General features: G+C 45.1%; 1 protein-coding gene across 2 annotated transcripts in view; it reads left to right on the top strand.

Moving 5' to 3' along the window:
* Positions 1–26,221, top strand: part of srgap3 (SLIT-ROBO Rho GTPase activating protein 3) — a 289,258-nt gene that overhangs the window by 166,981 nt on the left and 96,056 nt on the right. For both annotated transcript variants that reach the window (XM_063067831.1, XM_063067830.1), the window contains exons 5-6: positions 4,071–4,256; positions 20,850–20,978. In XM_063067831.1, the coding sequence (XP_062923901.1) occupies positions 4,071–4,256; positions 20,850–20,978 (315 nt within the window). The remainder of the gene's footprint in view (positions 1–4,070; positions 4,257–20,849; positions 20,979–26,221) is intronic.

The raw sequence follows: 26,221 nt of genomic DNA, 5'->3' as shown, positions 1-26,221 counted from the left end.
AAGCAGAATTAGGCCATTGGACAGACATTTGGACATTCAATCGGGGCTAATTTGTTTCAACCCCATTCTGCAGCTTTCTCCCCATTACCTTTAACCCCCCCCCCCATCAATCAAAAACCCATCAGTCTCTGCCTTAATTAATGCAACAACTTGGTCTCCACAGCTCGGTGTGGCAATGAATTCCACAGATCCACCACCCCCTGGCTAAAAAAATCCACCTCATCTCTGTTCTAAATAGATATCCCTTTATTCTGAGGCTGTGTCCGTGGATCCTAGATGCCCCTACATTCTCTCCATGTCCAGTGTTCGGTAGGGTTCAATGAGATCTCCCTAATGAAATGAATAATATATGGATCCAACCTATTTAAACTCTTTTGACAGAACAACAATCTTTTCTGAGGAATTGATCTCTCCTGGACTACCTCCAATAACCTTTCTTCGGTAACGGCACCAAAACAGTGTGCAATTGTAACCAATCCCCTCTACAATTGCTTTCCTCATTCTTCTCTCAATATTCCCAAACAGGAACTGCTGAGCATGGGGCATGCTGGGCCACAGTGACCTGGCCTTGCATCCCTTTATCGTCAGTTCCGTTATAATAATAGAATATAGAACTAATGTAAGGACAGTAAGGACGTCCAGCTCACAGTTCTGTGCCAACTTTTCAACCTACTCTCATATCAATCTAACCTTTCCCTCCCACATAGTGCTCCATTTTTTCATAGACCACAGCACAAAACTTGGAAGGTATCTCGACCTTTCAATCTCCTTTCCTGGATGATCAGGCCTGAATTTTTCAGCTGCGATTTCTCTCCTGTATGCCATACCCTTAATGGCACTTTCATTGAGTGTTACAGGAGTGGCCTTGAAGGTGATCAGCAATGTATTGAACTGTAATGAAACTGTTATCATGATAAATTGAGGAGCAGTGTCAAGGTTGGACTGCAGTCTCAGCCCAGAGTCGATTGAAAGGAATGTACTGAAATAAAATCCTTCTGGGCAACAAATTAATCAACAAGTCACCTCAAATAGAAGTGATGTCCCAGAGTTTCAGACGGAATGTTAATCTGACTGACGGCCTAGTCCACCTCTGTTGAGAACAGTGATTCAAAAAAAGGAAAATAAATGGCCGCATGGTGCCCTGTACATGACTGGAACATTGGTTGTTTATCAGTAGAGTTACACAGCACAATAAGAAGCCCTTCAGCCCAACTTCTCCATGCCAACCCAGTTGTTTACTTGAGCTAGTCCCTTTAACTGCATTTGACCTATAGCCCTCTAAATCTTTCCTATTCATGCACCTGCCCAAATGCCTTTTACATTGTGTATTGGCACCGACCTCTGTCACTTCTTCCAGTAGCTTGCTCCATGTACCCACCAATTTCTGTATGAAAAACCTGCCCCTTAAATCTTACCCCTTTTAGTTTAAACCTATTGTTTGCCCTGTAGTTTTAGAAGCCCCTACCCTGGAAAAAAGACTGTGACCATGAACCTTATCTACGCCCCTCATGATTTTAGAAGCCTCTATAAGATGACCCCTGAGTCTCCCAGACTCCAGGGAGAAAGAGCCCCAGCCTGTCTAATGCTTCCTTATAAATGAAGCCTTCCTGTCCCGATAACATCCGCTGGTACATTCTCCCCTTCTGACGTTGAATGTTGAAGTTGTACCATATGCTGCCTGCACCATAATCTCTGAGGTTCCCTCTCTAAAGTTTATCACTTTGCTCTCCACCTTCAAGGATAGAATATGGTAGAAGTCCAGTGATGAGGTTTCTGGATTCATAATTTCAAGCACAAACACAGGAGATCCTGCAGATGCTGGAAATCCAAAACAACACACACAAAATGCTGGAGGAACACAACAGGTCAGGCAGCATCTATGGAGAGGAATATAGACAGACAACGTTTCAGACCAACACCCTTCATCAGGCCTAGAAAGGAAGGGGGAAGAAGCCAGAACAAGAAGGAGGGGTAAGGGGAAGGAGGGGGGAGGAGAAGGAGGGGGTAGGGGAAGGAGGGGGGAGGAGAAGGAGGGGGAAGGGGAAGGAGGGGGGAGGAGAAGGAGGGGGTAGGGGAAGGAGGGGGGAGGAGAAGGAGGGGGAAGGGGAAGGGGGGGAAGGGGAAGGAGGGGGGAGGAGAAGGAGGGGGAAGGGGAAGGAGGGGGAGGAGAAGGAGGGGGTAGGGGAAGGAGGGGGGAAGAGAAGGAGGGGGGAGGGGAAGGAGGGGGGAGGAGAAGGAGGGGGAAGGGGAAGGAGGGGGAGGAGAGGAGGGGGAAGGGGAAGGAGGGGGAGGAGAGGAGGGGAGGGGAAGGAGGGGGGAGGAGAAGGAGGGAGGAGAGGAGGGGGTAGGGGAGGAGGGGGTAGGGGAAGGAGGGGTAGGGGAAGGAGGGGGTAGGGGAAGGAGGGGGAGGAGAGGAGAGGAGGGGAGGGGAAGGAGGGGGAAGGGGAAGGAGGGGGAGGGGAAGGAGGGGGTAGGGGAAGGAGGGGGGAGGAGAAGGAGGGGGGTGGAGTGGAGGGGGGAGGAGAGGAGGGGGGAGGAGAGGAGGGGGAAGGGGAAGGTGGGGGTAGGGGAAGGAGTACGACCCGGCAGGTGATAGGTGAAATACTCACCAAGCTTTCCTCTTCACCTGGTTTCACCTACCACCTGCCAGCTTGTACTCATTCCCCCACCCCCCCACCTTCTTATTCTGGCTTTTTCCCCCTTCATTTCCTGTCCTGATGAAGGGTCTCAGCTCGAAGCCTTCACTGTCTGTATTCCTCTCCATGGATGCTGCCTGACCAGCTGAGTTCCTCCAACATTCTTTTGCATGTTGCTAATAATAGATGTCAAATCTGTGCATTTAACAAAATACCTACAGAATCTCACAGCTAGTCGTAGTGCTGGTGACCATGAATACTGGATGGGGGTTTGGAGAGAGGAGATCTCCATCCATACTGGCTCTGTTGTGTACGTAACCACAGACATTCCAATGTGGTTGTGTCTGAAATGGTGTAGCAAGCCACTGAGCTAAGGGGAAAGTAGGGATGGGCAATAAATGCTGGTGTTTCCTGTCACATCTAGAGCCTGAAGAATGAGGCAAAAGGAGACACAACACAGAGGTTACACCTTACATCCCCCGCTCTGTGCCAACCATCACCCTCCATTTACACCAATCCCACTCTCTCTACATTCCACTGAAGTTAAGTTTCGTGTCTCCAGCAGCAGTAAGGTGAGGTACAGGTACAATGAAAAATTTGCTCACCTCAGCATCACAGGCACATAGGAACAGACAACACACAGAACAGAAATTATCCATAAACAAACAAGTTGTGCAAAACAAGTCATCAGTGCCAAAATGAAACACAATCCGAGAAACACACACAAAATGCTGGAGGAACTCTGCAGCTCAGGCAGCGTCTACACTGGGGAATGAACGGCCCCCATTTTGAGCATGGAAAGGAGGTGGGAAGAAGCCCGAATAGGAAGTTAGAAAAAAGGAGAAGGAGCACAAGCTGGTAGGTGATAGGAGAGGGGAAAGGTGGTGGTTGGGGGAGGGGGGTGAAGTGAGAAGCTGGGAGATGATGGGTGGAAATGGTAAAGGGCTGAGGAAGAAGGAATCTGATAGGAGAGGAGAGCGGACCAATGGAGAAAGGGAAGGAGGGGCACAAGAGGGAGGCGATGGACAGGTGAGGAGAAGAGAAGGGGTGAGAGGGTAACCAGAATGGGGAATGGAAAGAGAGAGAAGGGAGGGAGGAGAAATTCCCAGAAGTTAGTTACACAACCAGAGATAAGTCCATGATAGTGCAAGAGGTAGTCTGTATTGATCTGTTGCTGAGATAGGATTGGGATTGTACAATTCCCTCAGACTTTCCTACTCACCTACACATGAGTGGCAATTTATAGTGACCAATTTTAACCGACCGGCCTTCGTGTCTTTGAGATACGGAAAGAAACCAAGGCAGCCAGAGGAATTGTGTGCAGTCACTGGGAGAACACACAAGATGCACAGAAGGCACTGGGCACTGGTTAGTTATAGACTAGCTGGTTGTGGATAGGGGTGGTGCCATTAAACTGTCCTCTCGCCCGTTCAGGTGATGAAAACCTACCACATGTACCACGCAGAAAGCATCAGCGCGGAGAGCAAGTTGAAGGAGGCCGAGAAGCAGGAGGAAAAGCAGTTCAGCAAATCGGGAGACATTAACGTGAACCTCCTGCGGCACGAGGACAGGCCACAGCGGCGCAGCTCTGTGCGGAAAATCGAGAAGATGAAGGAGAAGGTAAGGCGGGAGCGGCGGCTGCCACGTGCCTGTGCATGGTTTGCGCAGCAAGGATGGAAGTGACCCAGCACGCCACTCTTTCCCCTTCCAGAATGGCGGTGATGTACGCGGGTTGTATGCGATGCACTGAGTCACCAGAGAGTGAGCAGTATTTGTACCCGGGGTGGAAATTGGTCTTTATAGGAAACAATGCATCAATGACCAGTGGAAGCAGAGAGATGGCTCACTGCTTATTTTCATAATTAGCGAGAATGGGTTACAAGAGACTACTAATTGTTCTGTGAGCTGAAAGCCTCCTTTCATAAGTAAACTGGGAAATATCATGTATTAAATACACTCAGTGGCCACTTAATGAAGTACCTCCTGTACCTGACAAAGTGGCCATGAAGTGTATGTTTGTGGTCTTCTACTGCTGTAGCCCATCCATTGCAAGGTTCGACGTGTTGTGTGTTCAGAAATGTTCTTCTACACATCATTCCTTTAATGCATGGTTATTTGCCTTTCAGTCTGCCTGAACCAGTCTGGCCATTCTCCTTTGACCTCACTCAGTAATTAACAAGGCATTTTCGCCCACAGAACTGCCACTCATTTGATGCTTTTCTTTCTTGCACCATTCTTTATAGCCGCTAAAGACTGTTGTGCGTTAAAAGTCCCAGGAGATCAGCAATTTATGAGATACTCAAACCACCCCATCTGGCACCAGCAATCATCCCATGGTTGAAGTCACTTAGATCACATTTCTTCCCCATTCTGATGTTTGGTCTGAACAACTAAACCTCTTGGCCATGTCTGTATGCCTTTATGTGTCAAGTGGCTGCCACATGACTGGCTGAGAAGATACTTGCATTAACGAGCTGGTATATAGGTGTACCTAATAAAGTAGTCTCTGAGTGCAGATGAATATTAACACTCTTATTTATTAATATAAAGGTTTTATTGATAAATATTGTATGAAATACATTTATTGCCCTTCCCTGCATGACCACGAGAAGCAGTGAGCTACCATTTCTGTCCGTTTGGTGAAGGTTCTCCCCTGTACTGTAAAGGAGGGAGTTCCAGGATGTGGATCCAGTGACAAAGGAGGAGCAAGTCAGGATGGTGTGTGATTTAGAGGGCAACGGGCCAGCGGTGGTGTTTCCATGTCCTTGTCATTTCTTACGTAGCGGTCGTGAATGTACTTGGTAGACAATATACTGTACATGGTAGCCAGTGTGTGCTACTCATGGAGGGATTGAATATTTAGGCTGGTGGATGGGGTACCAGTTTGTGGACTACTTTGTCGTGGATGATGTGAAGCTTCACATCAGGTGTACAAGATGGTAAGAGGCATAGATCAAGTGAGAGACCTTTTCCCAGAGCAGAAATGGTTAATGTTAAGGTGATTGGAGGAAAGGATAGAGGGGATGTAGAGGTAAGTATTTCACACAGAGAGCGTGGGTGCAAGAAATGCCCTGCCAAGGGTGTTGGTAGAGGCAGATAAATTAGGAGCATTTAAGAAACTCTCAGATAGGCACATGGATGATAGAAAGGTGGGGAGCTATGTAGAAGTGAAGGGTAATATTGATCTTAGAATAGGTGAAGTAACAGCACATCATTGTGGGCCGAAGGGCTTGTAATATGTTGTAGTGTTCTGTGTTCTATGTTCCTGGAAGCTGTTGGGGAGCTGCATTCACCCTGGCAAAGGGAGGGTATCACTTCACATTCCTGACTTGTGCATTGTAGATGGTTTAAAAGCTTTGAGATCTCAGGAAGGTGAGTTACTCACCACAGGATACACAGTCTATGACCTTCTCTTGTTCAGAAGTATTTCTGTGGCTGTTGAAGTTGGGGTTCTGGTGGTCTCGTCATTGGTGACCCACAGGGTGTTGATGGTGCGGACTAAGTGGTACGAGGACCACTGAATGTTAAGAATGGGTGTTAGATTTTCTACTATTGGAGGCAGTCTTTATCAGTGAGCGACCAGAGAGGAAAACTGCAATCATCAGATAGATCTAGCTGCTCTTTCGGAAACCCATCTGGCAGACAAAGGGCAGCTGAAGGAGGAGAAGGGTGATTACACCTTCTTCTGGAACGGGAAGGCAGCTGACAAGCCCGGGTTTGCAATAAAGAACCAGCTTGTCAATCAACTCTCTGAACTTCCCGTGGGGATCAGTGAATGTCTCATGTTAATCTGTTTGCTGTTTGCCAACAATTAGATGGCAACCGTCAGGAGTGCTTATGTCCCAGCTCTGTATTCAAATGAGTATGAAAAAGAGTCCTCTATGCTTGCAATAGACACAACATTGTCAAACACCTCCAAAGAGGATAAGGTCATTCTCTTAGCGGACTTCATTGCCAGGGTAAACTGGGACTTCCAGCTTTGGAAGGGAACCATAGGAAAGGGAGGTATTGGCAACATCAACTCAAATGGAGTGCTACTTCTCACCCGTGTGTTGAGCGAAATCTTACCCTCACAAACACTATCTTCCACCAGAAAAAAAAACATGGCATCTAGACAGCACCTTTGATCTAAACAGTGTCCTCTCATTGTCTATGTCATTGTCCAAGCTAGGGACTACAGTGATGTGAATATCACAAGGGCCATGATTGGCACAGATGACTGCTGAACAGATCGTCACCTGATATGCTCCACCATGTCCATCAAAGTCACAAAAAAGAAGAGGGTTCATAAGAAGTAGATCAAGCCAAGACCAAAACTTGAGAGTCTGCTTGACACTGCCACCCACCAGCATCTTCAGGTCTCCTTTAGGGAAAAACTCCAGTGGGAATATCTGGAGGATATCAAAGAACAGTGGGGTTTGCTAAAGTCCATCATCCTCAAGACCTGCAAATATATATGTGGATAAAAGTTCAGAAAATATTTGGATTGGTTAGATGATAATAATACAGAAACAGAACAGCTTATCTCCAAGAAAAGGAAAGCCTTTTGTGCCTGGCAGAATGATGTCGGCAGCAAGGCCAAAAGAGAAACTTACTCCAGAGCCAAGGCAAATATCCAATGCAGGGTGAGGGAGCTAAAGAAATCTTGGTGGACTGAGAAAGCCGTGGAAATCTAGAGACTGGTAGGTTCTGGTGATACAAGAGGCTTCTTCGGTACCACCAAAGCAGTCTATGGTCCAAGTAACTGTGGATTAAACCGCCTGTGCTTGAAGGACGGGAAGAACTTACTAAAGGATCAGACAATATCAGCAATCAATAGAGAGAGGACTTTCAAGAAGTTCTTAAGCACAACGGCACTGCTGAACCAGAAGTTACTAACCAATACTCCAGAAACCTGTGAGGGAAGAAATGGGGGAGGCTCCCGGTAGGAAGGAGGTCCATGATGCCATCAGAAGCCTGAAAAGCAACAAAGTCGCTGGTTCTGATGTGATCCCAGCAGAGATCCTCAAGGAATATGGACCAGCACTCCTGTGCCCTGTACACACCTTGCTCCTGAAGGTCTGGGAAAAGGAACAGCTGCCCTCAGAGCTCAGGGATGCTCTAATAGAGACCATATTCAAGAAGGGAGACAAGGCAGATTGTAGCAATTACAGAGGCATCTCCCTCTTGTCCACAACAGGCAAAGTGCTTGCATGTATCGTTGTCAACCGACTCCTTCTGCCACCTGAAGAAGTACTCCATGAATCACAGTGCGGTTGCTACCCATCTAGAGGTACCGCAGGCATGATCTTCACAGCACGCCAGTTACAGGAAAAATGCCATGAACATCCCTGTATTTGGCTTTCATACAGTAGATAGGAAAAAGGCAGTCTCATCCTCCTGCCCCCATTCTCCTGCCTTCTCCCTATAACTTCGTAACACCATTCATAATTAAGAGCCTATCAACTTCTGCTTTAACTGTACCCAATGATTTGGCCTCCACAGCCATCCGTGGCAACAAATTCCACAGATTCACCATCCCGTGTTTAAAGAAATTCCTCCTTAGCTCTGTTCAAAAGGGATGTCCTTGTATTTTGAGGATGTGACCTCCGTTCCTAGACTGCCCTTCTACGGGAAACGTTCTCTCCACATCCACTCTATCTAGACCTTTCAATATTCAATAGGTTTCAATGAGATTCCCTCCACCCCCCCAGTTCTTCTGAACTCTAATGACTATGGGCTCAAGTCATTAAAAGCTCCTCATACGTTAACCCTGTCATTTCCATAATCATTCTCATGAACCTCCTCTAGACCCTCTTTAATGTAACCCTTTCTTAGATAAGCAGCCCAAAACTTCTCACAATACTCCAAAGTGTGGCTGACCAATGCCTTATTAATCCTCGGCATTAATGAATTGAATTGACTTTACTTCTTGCATTCATCACATACATGAGGAGTAAAAATCTTTATGTTACATCATAGTAATTTATAATAATTTAATAAATAGAACTGTCAATGTAATATAGAGTACACTCAGATCAGCGTGAGTTCACCAGTCTGATGGCCTGGTGGAAGAAGCTGTCCCGGAGCCTGTTGGTCCTGGCTTTTATGCTGTGGTACTGCTTCCCGGATGGTAGCAGCTGGAATAGATTGTGGTTGGGGTGACTCGGGTCCCCAATGATCCTACGGGCCCTTTTTTCACACCTGTCTTTGTAAATGTCCTGAATCATGGGAAGTTCACATCTACAGATGCACTGGACTGTCCGCACCACTCTCTGCAGAGTCCTGCAATTAAGGGAGGTACAGTTCCCATACCAGGCAGTGATGCAGCCAGTCAGGATGCTCTCAATTGTGCCTTGCTTTTATATTCTAGTCCTCTTGAAATGAATGCTAATGTTGTACAGTATGTGCCTTCCTTACCACCGACTCAACCTGCCAGTTAACTTTCAAAGGATTCCTGCACAAGGACTTCCAATCCCCAGTCAGATTTCTCTATTTTTCCCCATTTAGAAAATCGTCTATGCCTTCATTCCTTCTGTCAATGTACATCACAATACACTCCCTTATACTATATTCCATCTGCCACTTTTTTGCCCAGTCTCCTAATCTGTCTAAGTTTCTCTGTAAACTCCCGGCTTCCTCAACAGTAACTGCCCCTCCACCTACAGTATCTTCATATCGTCCACAAACTTGGCCACAAAACATGACATATAACGTGAAAAGAAGCAGTCCCAATTTCAACCCCCTTTGGAACACCACTCTCACCAGCAGCCAATCCAAAATGGATCCCTTTATTCCCATTCTTTGCCTACTGCAGTCAGCCAATTTTCTATCCATGCTAGTATGTTTCCTATAATACCATGGGCCCTAATTTTGTTTAGCAGCCTTATGGGCGGCACCTGGTCAAAGGCCTTCTGAAAATCCTAGTAACTGACATCCACTCACTCTCCTTTGTCTATCCTGTCTGGTATTTTCTCAAAGAACTCTAACGGATTTGTCAGGCAAAATTTCCCCTTAAGGAAACTATGTTGACTTTGACCTATTTTATGTGCCTCCAAGTGCCCTGGAACCTCATCCTTATTAATAGACTCCAACATCTTCCCAAAACACTGACTGGTCTATAATTTCCTCTCTTTTGCCTCCTTCCCTTCTTAACAAGTGGAGTGGCTTTTGCAATTTTCTAGTCCTCCGTAACCATCCCAGAATCTGGTGATTCTTGAAAGGTCACTAATAATTCCTCCAAAATCTCTGCAATCACCTCCTTCAGAATACTGGGTGCAGTCCATCTGGTCCAGTTGAGGACTTCGCTGGCATGATGATTAAACAGGGCTGTATCATAGTGCCCACCCTATTTGCCATCTTTATTGCTACCATCCTTCACCTCATTGGCCAAGACCTGCCACAGGGAATCTCAATGGTGTATGGAATGGACAGCAGGCTTTTCAACGTCAACCAGTTCAAGGCCAAGGAAAAGGACAGCACCGCCAATATCATGGAGCTTCAGTATGTGGATAACAACGCCATCGAAGCACACTTTGAAGAAGACCTCCGATGTACCCTGAATGTCTTTGCCAAGGCTTGTCTCGAATATAAAAAAGACACAGGTCTCATGCCAGCCACGACCCAACCAGTCATTTATCCAGCCCTCCATAAAAGATGACAATATCACCTTTGAAAATGTAGACCACTTTCCCTACTTTGGCAACATTCTCTCCTCAAAAGCAGACGTCGACTCAGAGATCAACACCTGAGTAGTGCTAATGAAGCCTATGCAACATTAAGGAAAAGAGTCTTTGAAGATTGTGACCTACAGGTCCAACTAAAACAGGTCTATAGAGCAGTAATCCTTCCAACATTACCGTATGGAGCTGAATCATGGACCAACTATGGTAGGCAGCTGAAAGCTCTGGAACAATACCATTAATACCATCAGCTGGAAGGACAGACACGCTGACACCTGCATACTGGAGGATTCCAACAAAGCAGCATCTCCACCAGGATAAATCAATACCAACTCCGATGGATAGGTTATGTCTCCGGATGTCCAAATGATGTCTCCCCAGATAGTTCCTTTACTTCCAGTTGAAGAATGATCAGCAAGTCCCTGGTGGGCAAAGGAAACGCTTTAAAAATAATACCAACATCAGCCTGAAGAAATTCAGCATTACATCTAAAAACTGGGAAGACGTTGCACTGAATAGATATGCCTGGAGGAAATCTGTTCAAGAGGGAGCTGCACTAAATGAGAGTGACCTCCATTGTGCCATAAAGAGGGAGCAGCAGCTGCAAAAGGAGAGACTGAACAACCAAAAGACCCATCCCCAGCCACCACTTACTCCCGCCCACTCTCGCACCAGAGTATCTGGGATCCTAGATCCTAGATCAGCTTCTGCAGCCAGCCAAGGACCCACCAATGGACAACCCCTTGGGAGAACATCATACTCGTCTTGAGTGATTGCACTACTATGTTGCCTGGGACATCTGTGACACAGATGTTGCTTAGCGTTTATCAGAGCGTGGCTGAACGTTGTGTGGAGTCTTACTGCCTGCAGCTATAGGCTGCTTCATTTGCTGACGATGTGCCTACAGAATGGAACATTGTGTGATCATTAGTGAACATCCCCACTCCTGGCCTTATGCTGCCTCTTTTAATTGGCTCTTCATTGATTAAAAGTGGGGGGATATTAGACAGGACTTCTTAACCATGGCTCCTGTTTACCTGAGCAGGCAAACTGGATAACTCCTGAAAAGTACCACTGAATCTCAGTGTGAGTGCTGGCTTCTGTCACAGCAAGTCTCTGGTTGACCCTTGAACCCAAAGGAGGAAGCATATATCGAGGAATGGATAACTGAGGTGAAGGTGCTGCAATGTTTAATGAAGATTTCTGTATTGTTTCAGGTTCCATTTCTCGCTATGTGACAGTTGGTGCATGGTCTCTATGGAAACGGACGTGCTCTGTTTGCAATAGTGTGCCAATTGGGAGTGCACAATTATGTTCCTGCTACAACCAGCATTTACTTACAATCTCAATGTTGAATGAATGAAGCCTTGGTGGGGGGGGGGAGGTTGGTGGAATGTTCAGTCACCTAATACTTTGCCTTTTCAGTCAGGAATCTGCTGAGACTGTTGATTCCCTCTCTCTGCTCTGTTTGGTGCCAGCTCAGCTCAGTTGTCAGGTCATCCAAGCACAAAGGAGACCAAACATTTGTCAGACTCTCAGAACCAGCAAAAGCACGTAGCAATAGTGAACATTATTGTAATTTTACAGCAAGGTGGCTTCATCTGCTCTGGGGTTCTGCTGAAGTGAGAAGTGTTTCCTTGAAGCAGTGTGATCTAATACATTCAGTGGCCATTTTATTAGGTACCTCCTATACCTAATAAAGTGGCCACTGGGTGTATGTACCAGTGTGATCCCAGCGCAAGAACACAAACAAAAAGGAGATTCAGTAGGCCACTCAGCCCTTCAACCCTGTCCCACCATTCAGTACGATTGTTGTTGTGATATAAGCTCAATATACACGTGTGAAATACAAATAAAAATATAAATAAACATGTGAAATATAAATGGGATTATATTGAGTGAAGTTATTGAATGGGATTAGATTTGATATTACATTTTTATTTGAGATTGGAAGAGATTTTTAAAAAGAAATTCAAAAAGAGATTCATTATTTCCCCATTCATGCTAATGACTATGACATAAGAACAATAGAGCAGAGCATCTAAGTCGAGCTGTCCTTTGCCTCGCGGCACCAAAGACCTGAATTCACTTCTGGCTTTGGATGCTGACTATGTGGAGCTTGCACGTTCTTTCTGTGGCCCCGTGGGTTTCCTTCCACCCTGAGATTGGCGGGCTGGTGGGGGTTAATTGGCCTCTGTAAACTGCCCCTTGTGTGCAGCAGAATGGAAAAATCTGCAGAATGGGAGTTGATGGGAACAATGGGATTACTATAAAATGCCATTTGATAGCATGGATTTGATGAGCTGAATGGCCTGTTTATCGCTCTCTGAGTTTGAGATGCCTTTTAACCTTGCTCCATCTGGATGACCAGACCAGCTTAAGGCTCTGCAGGTGCCAGTCCATATCTTGGGGACATATTGAAGTTTTTACATTTAATTTTATTCTGCCTCCCTATGGTTTCGAGTGACAGATTCTCGCAGATGCCTGACCCTATTACTGATTTCTTTCACACTCTTCCCTATATTTCAGATATTAAAGTTGTTCATGTGAAAATGTCAAAATCTTTCTGAATCTAAATTTGAGAGTTCCATTGGTTGTTATTCTGTGGTCTTCTCAAAAAAGTCAAGGAGATTTATCAATCGCAAAGTTCTGCTAAATTCCTGTGGGTTGCAGTTCTTATGCAATTGTGCCCTCATACAAGCTGCTTAGTTTACTCCCTTAAACCAGACTCCAAAATATCACCAGGTAGTCATGTCCTGTCTTGGGATTGAAGGTGTTTGGTTGTTAACACAAACAACTCATTTCACTCTATGTTCTGATACACATCTGAATCTATGAAGCTAAGTAGGCAAGAGCTGGCTCGATTTGATTTATCTATTTTTCTAATCATCACTTACAAACATCTGTGTTTATTATCTAGATGTAATAATCACAGTCACTTTTAGTCTGCAAAATTCGTGATGACCTTCTTCAGAAGAAGTAAATTATATCCCATCTAGCCTTCACCCATCAAGGTGCAAGTTGAGGCTTGTTCAAAATGATTAGCGAGAGGACTTCTATTTGAACTAAAGTCCTGATGGTGCTTTGTAGCTGAATCACCCATTCTCCACTTTTGTATTCTTAACATTGTTGGACATACCAATGACATGAAGCATAATCAAACAACTGCTAATTATTTTCCTGCAAAAACAGGAGCCAAATGAATGGATTCAGCTTTATGCGGGATCCAAGCATCAGTCTCATTGAGCCTGAATATCTTTAAGCAATTGGCCATACAGATTAACTCTAACTGCAGTAACACACACAAAAAGCTGGAGCTCAGGCAGCATCTCTGGAGAGAAATAATCCCAACAAAGGGCCTTGGCCCGAAATGTCAACTGTCCATTCCCTCCACGGATGCTGCCTGACCTACTGGGTTCCTCCAGCATTTGTGTGTGTTGCTCAGGGTCAGCAGAATCTCTTGTGTTAAATCAAACTGCAGTCTCTGAAATCTATGCAGAGACCTGGATGGCAAATAATTGCTAAATTAAATTGGTTCATATTGTCACATCTACCAATGAATTTTTGTTTTTGTTTTGGTTGCTGCCCATTCAGATCATTTCATTACATTAATGATTGAGGGAAAGTAATAACACCATGTATAATAGTATTACAGTACAGGTAAAGTACAGTGCAGACAGACAGTAGGTTGTCAGGCCCTAAAAAGAAAGTTGTATTGGCCAAACGACCCAGCCAAAACCTCCCACAACTAATTCAGGAAAGTGATGTGATATGGGAAATGAGCTGGAGAATCTCTGTTTGGGCATAGTCATTGAGCTGATGATCTTATAATCCTATTAGCAGTCTATCACACAAAGAAAACTCCAAGTGGATAACTTACACCCAATGGCCATTTTATTAAGTTCACCTGACCACCTGCTCGTTAATGTAAATATCTAACCAGCCAATCATGTGGCAGCAACTCAGTGCATAAAAGCACACAGACATATGACCATATATCAATTACAGCACAGAAACAGGCCATCTCGGCCCTTCTAGTCCATGCTGAACTCTTACACTATCCTACTCCCACCGACCTGCACTCAGCCCATAACCCTCCATTCCTTTCCTGTCCATATATCTATCCAAGTTAACTTTAAACAACAACATTGAACCTGCCTCAACAACTTCTGCTGGAAGCTCGTTCCACGCAGCTACCACTCTCTGAGTAAAGAAGTTCCCCCTCATGTTACCCCTAAACTTTTGTCCTTTAACTCTCAACTCATTTCCCCTGGTTTGAATCTTCCCCACTCTCAATGGAAAAAGCCAATCCACGTCAACTCTATCAATCCCCTTCATAATTTTTAACACCTCTATCAGTCCCCCCTCAACCTTCTACACTCCAAAGAATAAAGACCTAACTTGTTCAACGTTTCTCTGTAACTTGGGAGATGAAACCCAGCAACATTTTAGTAAATCTCCTCTGTACTCTCAATTTTATTGACAACTTTCCTATAATTCAGTGACCAGAACTGTACACAATACTCCAAATTTGGCTTTACCAATGCCTTATACAATTTCAACATTACATCCCAACTCCTATACTCATTACTCTGATTAATAAAGGCCAGCAAACCAAAAGCTTTCTTCACCACCCTATCCATATGAGATTCCACCTTCAGGGAACTATGCACCATTATTCCTAGATCCCTCTGTTCTACAGCATTCTTCAATGCCCTACATTTACCATGCATGTCCTATTTTGATTAGTCCTACCAAAATGTAGCACCTCGCATGGTGAGGTTCAGTTATTGTTCAGACCAAACTTCAGAATGGGGAAGAAATGTGATCTATGTGACTTTGACTGTGGAATGATTGCCGGGGCCAGACGAAATGACTTGAGTATGTCATAAGTTCATATCCTGGGATTTTTATACATAACATTCTCTAGATTTTACAGAGAATGGTGTGAAAAGCACAAAAAAACATCCTGTGAGCGGCAGTTTTGTGGCCAAAAATGCCTTGTTAATAGGAGAGTTCAGAGGAGAATGGCCAGACTGGTTCAAGTTGACAGGAAGGCAACAGTAACTCAGATAACCACACGTTACAACAGTGGTGTGCAGAAGAGCATCTCTGAAAACTCAACATGTTAAAGCTTGAAATAGATGAGCCACTAATAAAGTGAGTTAATAAAGTGGGTAACTGAGTATATTTTATCAGTTAAATTCAGGGGCTACTTTGGCACAATACTCCATCTCAGGCAAGTAATTAGCACTTTGTTGAAGAAATGCAAGCCAGGACAGCAAGAAAATTCTTTACTCGCGGGCATCTTTTTCTCCACAGAGAGTGATGGTGCCTGCTGTAGGTTATCTGGGTAGCAGTGGAAACAAGCAATTGGGTGGAGTTTAATAAGCTTATAAATATGAAGGGAATGGAGGGATGTGGATGATAAATAGGAAGAGGACATTCATCAGCAGCAAGTACAGCACAACATAATGGGCTAAATGGCCTCTCCTGTGCTGTGCTCTTCTACAGCATGTTCCTTGTTCTCTGCTTTGTAATGTTCCAGCAGTACCTGGACAGACGTGTTTCAGAATTACTGCCTTACTGGGGGGTGCATCACTTCTTTAGTGCTGTATTGGAGGTGGCAGCTAAGCTTGAAGCTCGATAGATAAAAACATTAAGTCTTTTGGCTCATTGGGTATCACAGGACATCTGCAGTTAATAACTAATGAACCTGCATCCATGAATCGGGATTTTGCTAATAAGGACAGCGGAAACACGAAGGGAAGCCACCTCTGGGCGGCCACATCAAACTTTTGGGCTCCTTATCTGAGAAAGGATGTGCTGGCAATGGAGAGGGTTCACAGGAGATTCACAAGAATGATCCCAGGAATGAAAGGGTTAATATAAGAGGAGCATTTTATGGCTCTGGTCCTGTAATTGCTGGAGTTTAGAAGAATAGGGGGACATCACATTGAAACCTATCAAATATTGAATGGCCTAGATAGAGTGGATATGGAGAGGATGTTTCCTGTAATGGGAGAGACTAGGACCAGAGGTCACAGTCTCAGAATACAAGGACATCCCTTTAGAACAGAGGTGAGGAGGAATTTCTTTAGCCAGAGGGTGTTATATCTGTGGAATTCATTGCCACAAATGGCTGTGGAGGCCAATTTATTGGGTATATTTAAAGCTGCCAGATTCCTGATTAGTAAGAGAGTCAAAAGTTACAGGGAGAAGACAGGAGATGGGGTTGAGAAGGACAATAAGTCAGATGTGATGGAATGGCAGTGCAAATTCAATGAGTCAAACATCCTAATTCTGCTCTTATGTTTTATGATCTTATGAATTTATTAGGCCAAATTATGCTGAAATCTGCCAGTTGTTCCAATTGAAGTAAACCCCAGATTTCCACACATGCTGTGAATCATTGATATCGGAAACTATTGAGTATGTGGGCTCTCCAGCGTTGCTTTTGACTAAGACAAACAACTGAAGTGGAACTGCCAAGAGTACGTTGGCATTGTCTGGAACAATGATGTATCAACAGCTGTGTACATCTCTATTCCTAAAGGGGCGCTTGCTTCCGCACATAAAATTGCACAATCAGACTATTAACTTTTATGAATTCAGCAATTAACTAATTATTTATAGAGATAAATAGGTATACACAGTTACAACTTAAGCAATTATAAATTAATCTCTTAGGACATCGTTGCAGGGGTTTCTCAGGGTGATGGGGTATAGGTTCCTACACACAACCATCTCCTGTTACTTGCGCCGTGATCTTTCCTCCATCATTAACAGGTTTATTTGATGATTACACAGTGTCCCATTCTATCTGTACTCCCTCTGATAATGAAGCAGCCCATGCCTGCATGCAATAACACCAGGGCAACACATTGGCATGGGCCAATAGGTGGCAAGTAATGTTCAGGCCACAGAAGTGCGGCCATCAACAAAAAGTGTGACCATTTTCCCTAAACGTTCAAAGGCATCAGCATCCTGATCAGCATTAACCAGGGGCTCTGTGCGACCTGCGGTCGAGTCAGGTGTGAGAGTGGGTATCCTGGCAATGGACCCACCTTCCAGTGTTCCGTAGGCTCTCTACCAACTCGGAGTGATGCCAGCTGGTGATTCACATTCAGAGTTACTTATCACGTGTACATCAAACCAACCAATGAATGCGTCGCATGCGTTAATAGCCAAACATCCTTACTGCCCCAGGAGCAGCCCGCAAGTGTCACCACACATTCCGGTGAGAACATACCATGCCCATAATGCTTGGCAGAACAACACAGAGCACAACAAGCAACAAAACAAGCCCCTGACCTCTCTGTCTGCTCCCCTCCCACCCACCCACACACACATGGACTGTCCTCCAACTCCAGGGTAGCCCTGATTTTTTTTTATTGTAATGCTCTCTGTCTTTACACCTCAGTAGAGCTACTAGGACTTGATGTTTCAATCCCAATGGTAAGTCAGCACTCTCGATGTTGGCAGTGGGCTTGGACTGGTGACAGGGAGGGTAGGTACATCATCCGGGTCATCAGATAGGCACCCTCCTTCTTTGACGTTTCGTTGATAAGCCCACGACGTCTTCAGAGGCCTCAACGGCGCTGCCTGGCGTCCCAGATACACCCCCCTCAGTTCCATACCCTCCTATCTTCGTCTTGCAGCCCAGTTGTTGTCTTTCCATTTAATCCAAATCCAATTGCTGCTTTCGTCTGCCGCATTTGACAAGAACTTGATTGCTTGTTGGAGGGAGTGACCCATCACCCCCATCTTCTTCAATAGACTGGTCGTAGATTCCGCAGTTGGGAGCAAGATTGTGTCAAACACATGGCAGCATTAAAGCCATAGTGACAATCGATGGAAAATGGATGAATGGCAAAGCATGGCACTGACATCATGAAAGGTTTTCAGAAGGAACACTACTCTCCGTGAGCTCAAATCCAAAAACATACAAGGAACTCAATGAATCTGCAACAAAACATCTAACTGGATCTGGGGTTTAGGTTCATTTATCAGATGTCCATCAGGACATACAGTGAAATGTGTCGTTTGCACCAGCAACAAATACACCTGAGAGATGGACTGGGTGCAGCCCACGAGCGTCGTCACATGTTCTGGTGCCAACGTAACATTCCCACAATGCTCGGCAGAGCAACACAGAACGCAACAAGCACCAAAACAACAAAAGCAAAGCAAGCCCTCCCTCCCTCCCACCCACTCACTCACACGGACAGCCCTCCAGCTCCGGGACATGCCCCCAGCCTCTGGCATGCAGTGGGATGCATCTATTGCGTTAACAACCAATACATCTCAGATGTGCTGGCAGCAGCCTGCAGGTTTCGCCAGAAATTCTGGCACCCACATAGCATTTCCCTCGGCAGAACAGAACCAGCAACGAAGCAGCGGCAGAACAGGCCTCGATTCCCCATTTCTATCATGGGTGCCCCATGATGGCAGAGGCCGTACCATCACCAATTTACACCGTCGCCTGGACAGGGCAGCAGTGCATCAATGCACCACCTGCTTAGCAGGTAACAGCACAAACCGCCAATACCTGCTTAGTCACCTGCGTTACTGCATCTAAATCCCGGAACACCCTCTCGATAGCACTAGGGATACCCTCACCAGAAGCATCCCAGCAGTTCCAGAAGGTGTTCATACGGGTCTAGGAGGTCATTAGGAATAAGATGATATTTTCTGATTGTTCCAGTGATGACCACAACCTCAGAACAAAAGCTGATTGAGCTGGCTCTTCAAGGTAAAGCTCCCTCTGGGTTGCCTCGATGACAGATACGTTCCACACCAGGATGAAACTTCTGTTTCACAAACCAATGATCATTTTGGGGCTTCCTTTGCATTTCTCCACTTATATCTCCTGCACACCCTGTCACCGGGGGAAAGACCCACGGCCACAAAGGACGATATCAAACCCATCTGAAGGGATACTTGCTGTGTTTTCATCAGTGACCTAACTACTAGGAAAGAGTGTCGTCTGTTTGCATTTTGTACGTTGTGAGTGATGTAGAAAATGGGAGCCCTCAGGAAGGAGTTGGAATTCCATGCATATTGAGGGAATGGAAAAATTCTGGTTCACTTCCTAGAAAAAGACTCAAAGTTCATTCACATTATATAGAATGTAAAGACATGGGATGTAGAAAATAGGTGTAGAAGAAGGCCTTTCAGCCCATTGAGACTGCTCTGCTCTTCAATATACAGCGCATGGCTGTTCATCTATCTGCAGTACTCACATTAGCTTGGTTTCACCAACCAGACCCCGTCTACATCCTTGGGAATAAATGGGAAGAGGTTTGGTCCATCAGGTTTACTTTATACTTTATACTTTACTGTCGCCAAACAATTGATACTAGAACGTACAATCATCACAGCGATATTTGATTCTGCGCTTTGCACTCCCTGGAGTACAAATCGATAGTAAATATTAAAAATTTAAATTATAGATCATAAATAGAAAGCAGAAAAGGGAAAGTAAGGTACTGCAAACAAACTGAGAGGCAGGTCCGGATATTTGGAGGGTACGGCCCAGATAAAGTATAAAGTAAAAAGGTTTAATATAAGACATAGCAGAATTAGACCATTTGGCTTATCCAGTCTGCTCCGCCAGTCCATCATGCCTGACTTATTGTCCCTCTCAACCCCATTCTCCTGTAACCCTTGACACCCTTAGTAATCAAGAACCTATCAACCTCTGCTTTAAATATACCCAATGACTTGGCCTTCACGGCCGTCTGTGGCAAATATTGCACAGGTTCACCACCCTCTGGCTGAAGAAATCCCTCCTTATCTCTGTTCTCAAGGGGTGCCCTTCTATTCTGAGACTGTGCCCTCTGGGCATAGACTCCTCCTCTGTAGTAAACATCCTTGCAAAGTCCACTGTATCTAGGCCTTACAGTATTTGAAAGGTTTCAGTGAGATCCCCCTCAATCTTCCAAACTCAAATGAGTACAGACCCAGAGCCACCAAATGCTCCCATTATTGGAAACACCTTCTCCACATCTACTCTATCTAGGCTTTCCAGTATTCAATAGGTTTCAATTAGATTCCACACCCCAGCCCCCCCAGACATTCCTCTAAAATCCAGTGATAACAAGCCCAGAGCCATCAAAATGCTCTTCATACCTTAACCTTTTCATTCCCAGATTCATTCTTGTAAACCTCCTGGATCCTCTCTAATGCTAACGAATTATTTCCTAGATATGGGACCAAAGCTGTTAAACTCAAGTGAGTACAGGCCCAGAGCTACCTCATATATTAACCCTTTCATTCCTGGGGTCATTCTTGTAAACCTCCTGTGGACCCTCTCCAATGCCAGTATTTGGGTATAAGTTCCATATAACTGGAGTAAATGCGAAGAGCTGTGCTCATTGGAATGCCGCATTAAATAGTAAGAGGTTTGAAATTAGATATACTGGAGTGATTTTTCTACATCAGATGTGATAATGTGACGTGATTAAACATAATCTTGAATGAGCTCATATCTATTGGTCATTTCTGAATGTGTGAAGTTCAATAAATATTTTTGTACCTTTTTCCCCAGCGTCAAGCCAAGTATTCTGAAAACAAACTGAAGTGCACAAAAGCAAGGAACGACTACCTGCTTAACCTTGCGGCAACAAACGCTGCGGTGGCCAAGTACTACATCCACGATGTCTCCGACCTGATTGATGTCAGTATTCATTGCTTCTCTCACGAATTCTGCACCTGTTAAGGTGCTAGTGTTTTGCACTAGAGGTAGCACGCGTTCCTTCCAGTTCTGATTCGCCTCTTGCAGAATGTCCCTCCCAATAGTGTGTACTGGGTGCAGAGGGCAGGGTGGAATAGCAAACAAAACTGTGCTGTACCACAAAAGGCCTTTCAGATCACAGCGTCTGTGTTGCTATGACACCGGTTTAAAATAATCCTATCTGTCTGAATGTTGTCCACATCTCTCCATTTCCCGCCTAGTTCACGGCGCTGTCTAATTGCCTGTAAAACATTGCAATTGTATCTGCTTACAGTACATTCCCAGGCAGTGCGTTCCAGGTATATACCAGTCTTTGTGTAAATAATTTACCTCACAATTCTCTTTTAAACTCTTTCCTCTCCCTTCTATCTATAGCCTGCCATATTTGACATTTCCACCCGGGGAGAAATATACCTCTCATAATTTTATATATGCTCAGCAAATTCAGATTTAGATTTATTTATTACATGCACATTTAAACATACAGTGAAATGCATTAACAACCAGCACACCTAAGGGTGTGCTCGGGAGCTGCCCACAAGTGTCACTACACATTTTGGCGCCAACATTGCTTGCCCACAATGAGTGGTAAATCAACACAGAACATGACAAGCAACAAAACAACAACAGCAAACAAGCCCCTTTTCTCCCTCCCACTCCCTGCCCCACACGCATGGACAATCCCCCAACTGCAGGACAGACCTCCAGTCTCCAGTCTCCAGGCATCAGGCTTTGATGTCAGGTCTCCCCACAGTCACCAGCACGAAAGGGATAACTAATGGCCAAGCAGGTTAGGTTGGGTAGTTCCAGAAGCAGTGGAAACCTTGACTGAGAGGTTTTGGCAAGGACTCTCTCACCTTTTGAGTCACCATTTTACAATGGTGTCTGCAATGATCCCTTTTCAACACACAAACATTCCAATCCAATGCTATCAGAGGTTCTTGAACTGGCTTGGAATAGTGAGACAAGAGCTCTGAATCACTGGGTTGCTGATAACATTACCACAGTGCAGCCCCATTATTGCACAAAACCCTTCAGGATAGTGAGAGTCTCTGAGCTAGATAGTCTAAACTGTAGCAGGCTTCCTCTGGCATGAACCAGGAGTGTGGAGAGACTAGCCCTTACCTTCTGATGATCTGCAAGGAAGAAGGGGATATAGCCTCAAGATTGGGGGGGGGAGTAGATTTAGGACAGAGATGAGGAGGAACTGCTTATCCCAGAGAGTGGTGAATCTGTGGAATTCTCTGCCCAATGAAGCAGTGGAGGCTCCCTCAGTAAATATATTTAAGAGAAGGTTAGATAGATTTTTGCATAGAATGGGATTTAAGGGTTATGGGGAAAAGACAGGTAGGTGGAGATAAGTCCATGGCCAGGTCATTCATGATCTTATTGAATGGTGGAGCAGGCTTGATGGGCCAGATGGTCGACTACTACTCCTATTTCTTTTGTAAGTAAAAATTCCTTTGGAAGAAAGGCTTTCCTCTGGAACAAGATGTGAGGATGGGGTTATTGCCGTGGCTGTGGCATCACCATGTACAGCTAATTGGTAATAGGTTCGTCATTGTGATGTGTACCCAGATATGGTGAATAACACGTCATCTCCGTGGATCATTCCAAACTGAATTACCTTGAGGCACTTCAAAGGGAAAATCAATAGCAGAATGCAGAATAGAGTGTTACAGTTACAGAGAAAGTGCAGTGCAGGCAGACAGATAAAGTGCAAGGATCATGGCAAGGTAGATTGAGAAACCATGTTCATCTTTATTGTTCAAGAATGTTATAATAGCGGAATGAGGTTTGTCCTTGTGCCTTATGATGCACTTTTTCAAGTTTTTGTATCTTCTCCCTGATGGAAGGAGGAAGACGAGAGAATGTCCGGGTTGGGAAGGATTGGTTTATTTTTGCTACCCCGTCTTGTATAATATTCATTCAGACCAATACTTCAGAACAGTACATTGAGATAGCACAAGGAATAACAATAGAGTGCAGAATGAAGTGTTATAGTTGCAGGAAAGGTACAGTGCAGGTAGACAATAAGGTCACAGTGAGGTAGATTGTGAGGTCAGGGGTTCACCTTATTGTACGAGGGAACCGTTCAATAGCAGAGTGGAAGCTGTCCTTAAGCCTGGTGGTGCGTGCTGTTGGGCTTTCGTATCTCCTGCCCATTTGGAGGTAGCAGAAGAGAGAATGTTCAGGGTGAGTGGGGTCTTTAATTACACTAGCTGTTAGGCAGAGTAATTGCTGTATTAAACTGCAATACACCCAGATAGGATGCTATCTATGGTGCATCTGTAAAAATCGATGAAGGATCAATACAGACATGCTGAATCTCCTCAGTCCTCTGGGGAAGTCTGAAATTACTTAAGCAGTGACACCAGCCTTCAAAATCATTTGGGTACACTCGAGTGCAGGTAAGACCAACCAGTGAGATCAGATCCCTCTCTGAAGCCGAACACATCCACTTCCCTTATTTTACAGCTGATCTAGACTCACGGGAGGCAATCCGCTGTGTGTTAAGTCTGTGCAAAATTAATGTTGCAGTCTTCACAACTGGCCAAAGGATTAATGTCTGAGCAGAAGTTGGTGAGGCTCGCAGTTGGCTGGGCTACTGGTCTTGGTCATTGATGGAACTGGATTGGGTTCAAGTGCTCCCCATCACACTGGGCTCACCCTCTCTCACTCTCTCACTGGCAGGCTTGTGGCTGTCCGTGCCCTCCTCAAAATGATCACAAATTCACTTGCTTATTGGTTCTGGTGACTGAAGGCCCCAGATGGATGTACCCCCCCCCCCCACTCCCTTTGTCATCTTTGAATTCTATCCTCCCCCACCCCACCGCTTCTCCACTCCATCCCCCCTCTCATACAAGGACCTATTCTGCTAGACATCACTGATGAATACACGAATATATTCAGCAAACAGGAGCGCACACACCTATGTTAGCAGCTGTTACCATAGTAACGTGGCTTTCTATATAGTGAATGACGGGTTACTTGGAGTTAAACTGTGCTGAATGAGTGTGTGCTTGCAGGGTGAAATCAGAAGGCAAGGCAAAGGGGAGGGGGAGGGGAGGAGAGATGTTTCTGCTCCAAAACACCCCTTCAGCTTCTCCTTCCCCCACACTCCATTAAAACATGTCCTTATTCAAAACCAAGGGTTTTTCTAAAGAAGGCGATTCAGTCTTTGTGTCTCTATTCCCGTTAGTAATCTATTTTATTCATGATCACTGAGAGAAGCAGGGTTAATTTACACCTCAGTGCCTTGAGCTGTGCTTTGCAGATGGGTTGTGAATGTAAATCAAATCCTTCAGAGAATTCTATGACCTTTTTTAAAATGATCTTTTGCCTAAGTAGTTGGAAAATTGATTTACCAACCCAGAAAATGTGTTTGTTTGCCCCTTTGCTTCTCAGACCTGCATGTGAAACAGGAATCCAGTGGCAGAGCCCCAGAGAAAATAATAAATAGGATTTAAGTGACTCATTCATTAGTTTGGGGGGAAAAATCAGGCAAAATTTGCTGCAAGTGTATTGTGCCCTGACCACAATGGCTCCCCACATACCTGAGCAAACTTGTCGTCTGTAATCTCTTTCATTGTCTGCTTGTGCAGGTTTTAAAGTGTAGCTGGGTTCTCCAGCAGCTGCTCAGAAAGTAGGTCACCCTCCTTGGGAGAAGAGAAAAAGTTTAACATTCTTCACATCTCATATAACAAAGGATTTCCAGGCTGCAGGAGTACGTTCTAGAGGGAGGCACTGGAAGCTTGGCGCAGTCACCACGAGGGCTCGGTGGAGAAGTCCCTCCACTAACGGACAGGGAGGGACCAGACTGGCTGAGGAACACCCTCAGTTATGGTTATAACCTATCACTCCAGGAAGCCAAATTGGTGGCAACAATCCTGTCGGTTTTAATGAATGCTATAAATGATTGATATAAATGCTAGAATGAAAAGGCACTGCGCAGATCATTCTTGTAGCTCATTTAGTTATTGTGAATGAAGTTTATTTTGATAAAATTCTAATGTAACGGAAGTATGGGAGGGCTCTGAGAAGGTGTTGGTGTAAACTCCTGTGCTGAGGGCGGCATGGTAGTGTAGTGGTTGGCACAATGCTTTTCAGTGCCAGTGACCCGGGTTCAATTCCTGCCACTGCCCTCGGGGAGTTGTACACATTCTCCCCGTGACTGCATGGGTTTCCAGTTACCTCCCACAGTCTAAAGATGTACTGGTTGGTAGTTTAATTGGGCATTGTACAAACTACAAACGTTTGTAGGTCGTCCTGTGATTCGGCTAAGATTAAATCATTGCTGGGCAGAGCAGATCAAAGGGCCAGAAGTGCCTGTTCCACGTATCTCAATAAATTACAGTAGACAAGACATCCTGGGTCCCACTGTGGTCAACTCCGCACAGCTGGCAAGAACTTTCACTGACTCTTAAATTGTAAATTGATTTCTAATGATCACATGGTTATAGTTAGGATGATTATATCAGGTAAGTGATATTTATTATTATAATTATGTGGAGGTAAAGCACAGTAACAAGCCCATCCGGTCTGACGAGCCTGTGCCGGACAATTACACCCATGTGACTAATTAACACAATGACCTGTACGTCCTTGGAACGTGGCAGGAAACCGGTGCGGTGTGGACAGAATGTACAGACTCTTTATGGACAGTGGCTGAATTGAACCCGTGTCACTGTAAAAGCATTATGCTAGCCTCTAGGCCGGAGTGCCGTCTGCTCATAATACTGGGTCTGCCGATATTATTATCTATCCTCACAAGTTAGGCAGAGGTGGGCGGCAGAGTGGTACAGCCAGTAGAGCAGCTGACTGATGTCTGCAGTTACCTCTGTTCTATCCCAGCCTTCAGTGCTGTCTGTGTGCAGTTTCCACAATCTTCCTGACAGCAGTTCGCACAATCTTCCTCTCCACAGTTTGCTCTGGTTTTCTCCCACCTCCCGAACACAAACCTGTCGGTATGTTAAGCAGCTGTTAAGTGACAAAACATGGAGGCACCATCACGCACTCCCACAGCCCCGAAGGCCATCTGATTTCAGTCTCTGAGGTCGATATGAGAGCATCCTTTGGAAGAGTGAACCCATGAAAAGCATCCAACGCAGATGTGGTACCTGGCCAAATACCAAAGACTTGTGCTGATTAACTGGCAGAAATGTTCGCTGAGATCTTTAACCTCT

The sequence above is a fragment of the Mobula hypostoma genome, chromosome 15 (assembly GCF_963921235.1).
Source record: "Mobula hypostoma chromosome 15, sMobHyp1.1, whole genome shotgun sequence".
Lineage (NCBI taxonomy): Eukaryota > Metazoa > Chordata > Chondrichthyes > Myliobatiformes > Myliobatidae > Mobula > Mobula hypostoma.
This window is presented reverse-complemented; position numbering and strand designations above follow the sequence as displayed.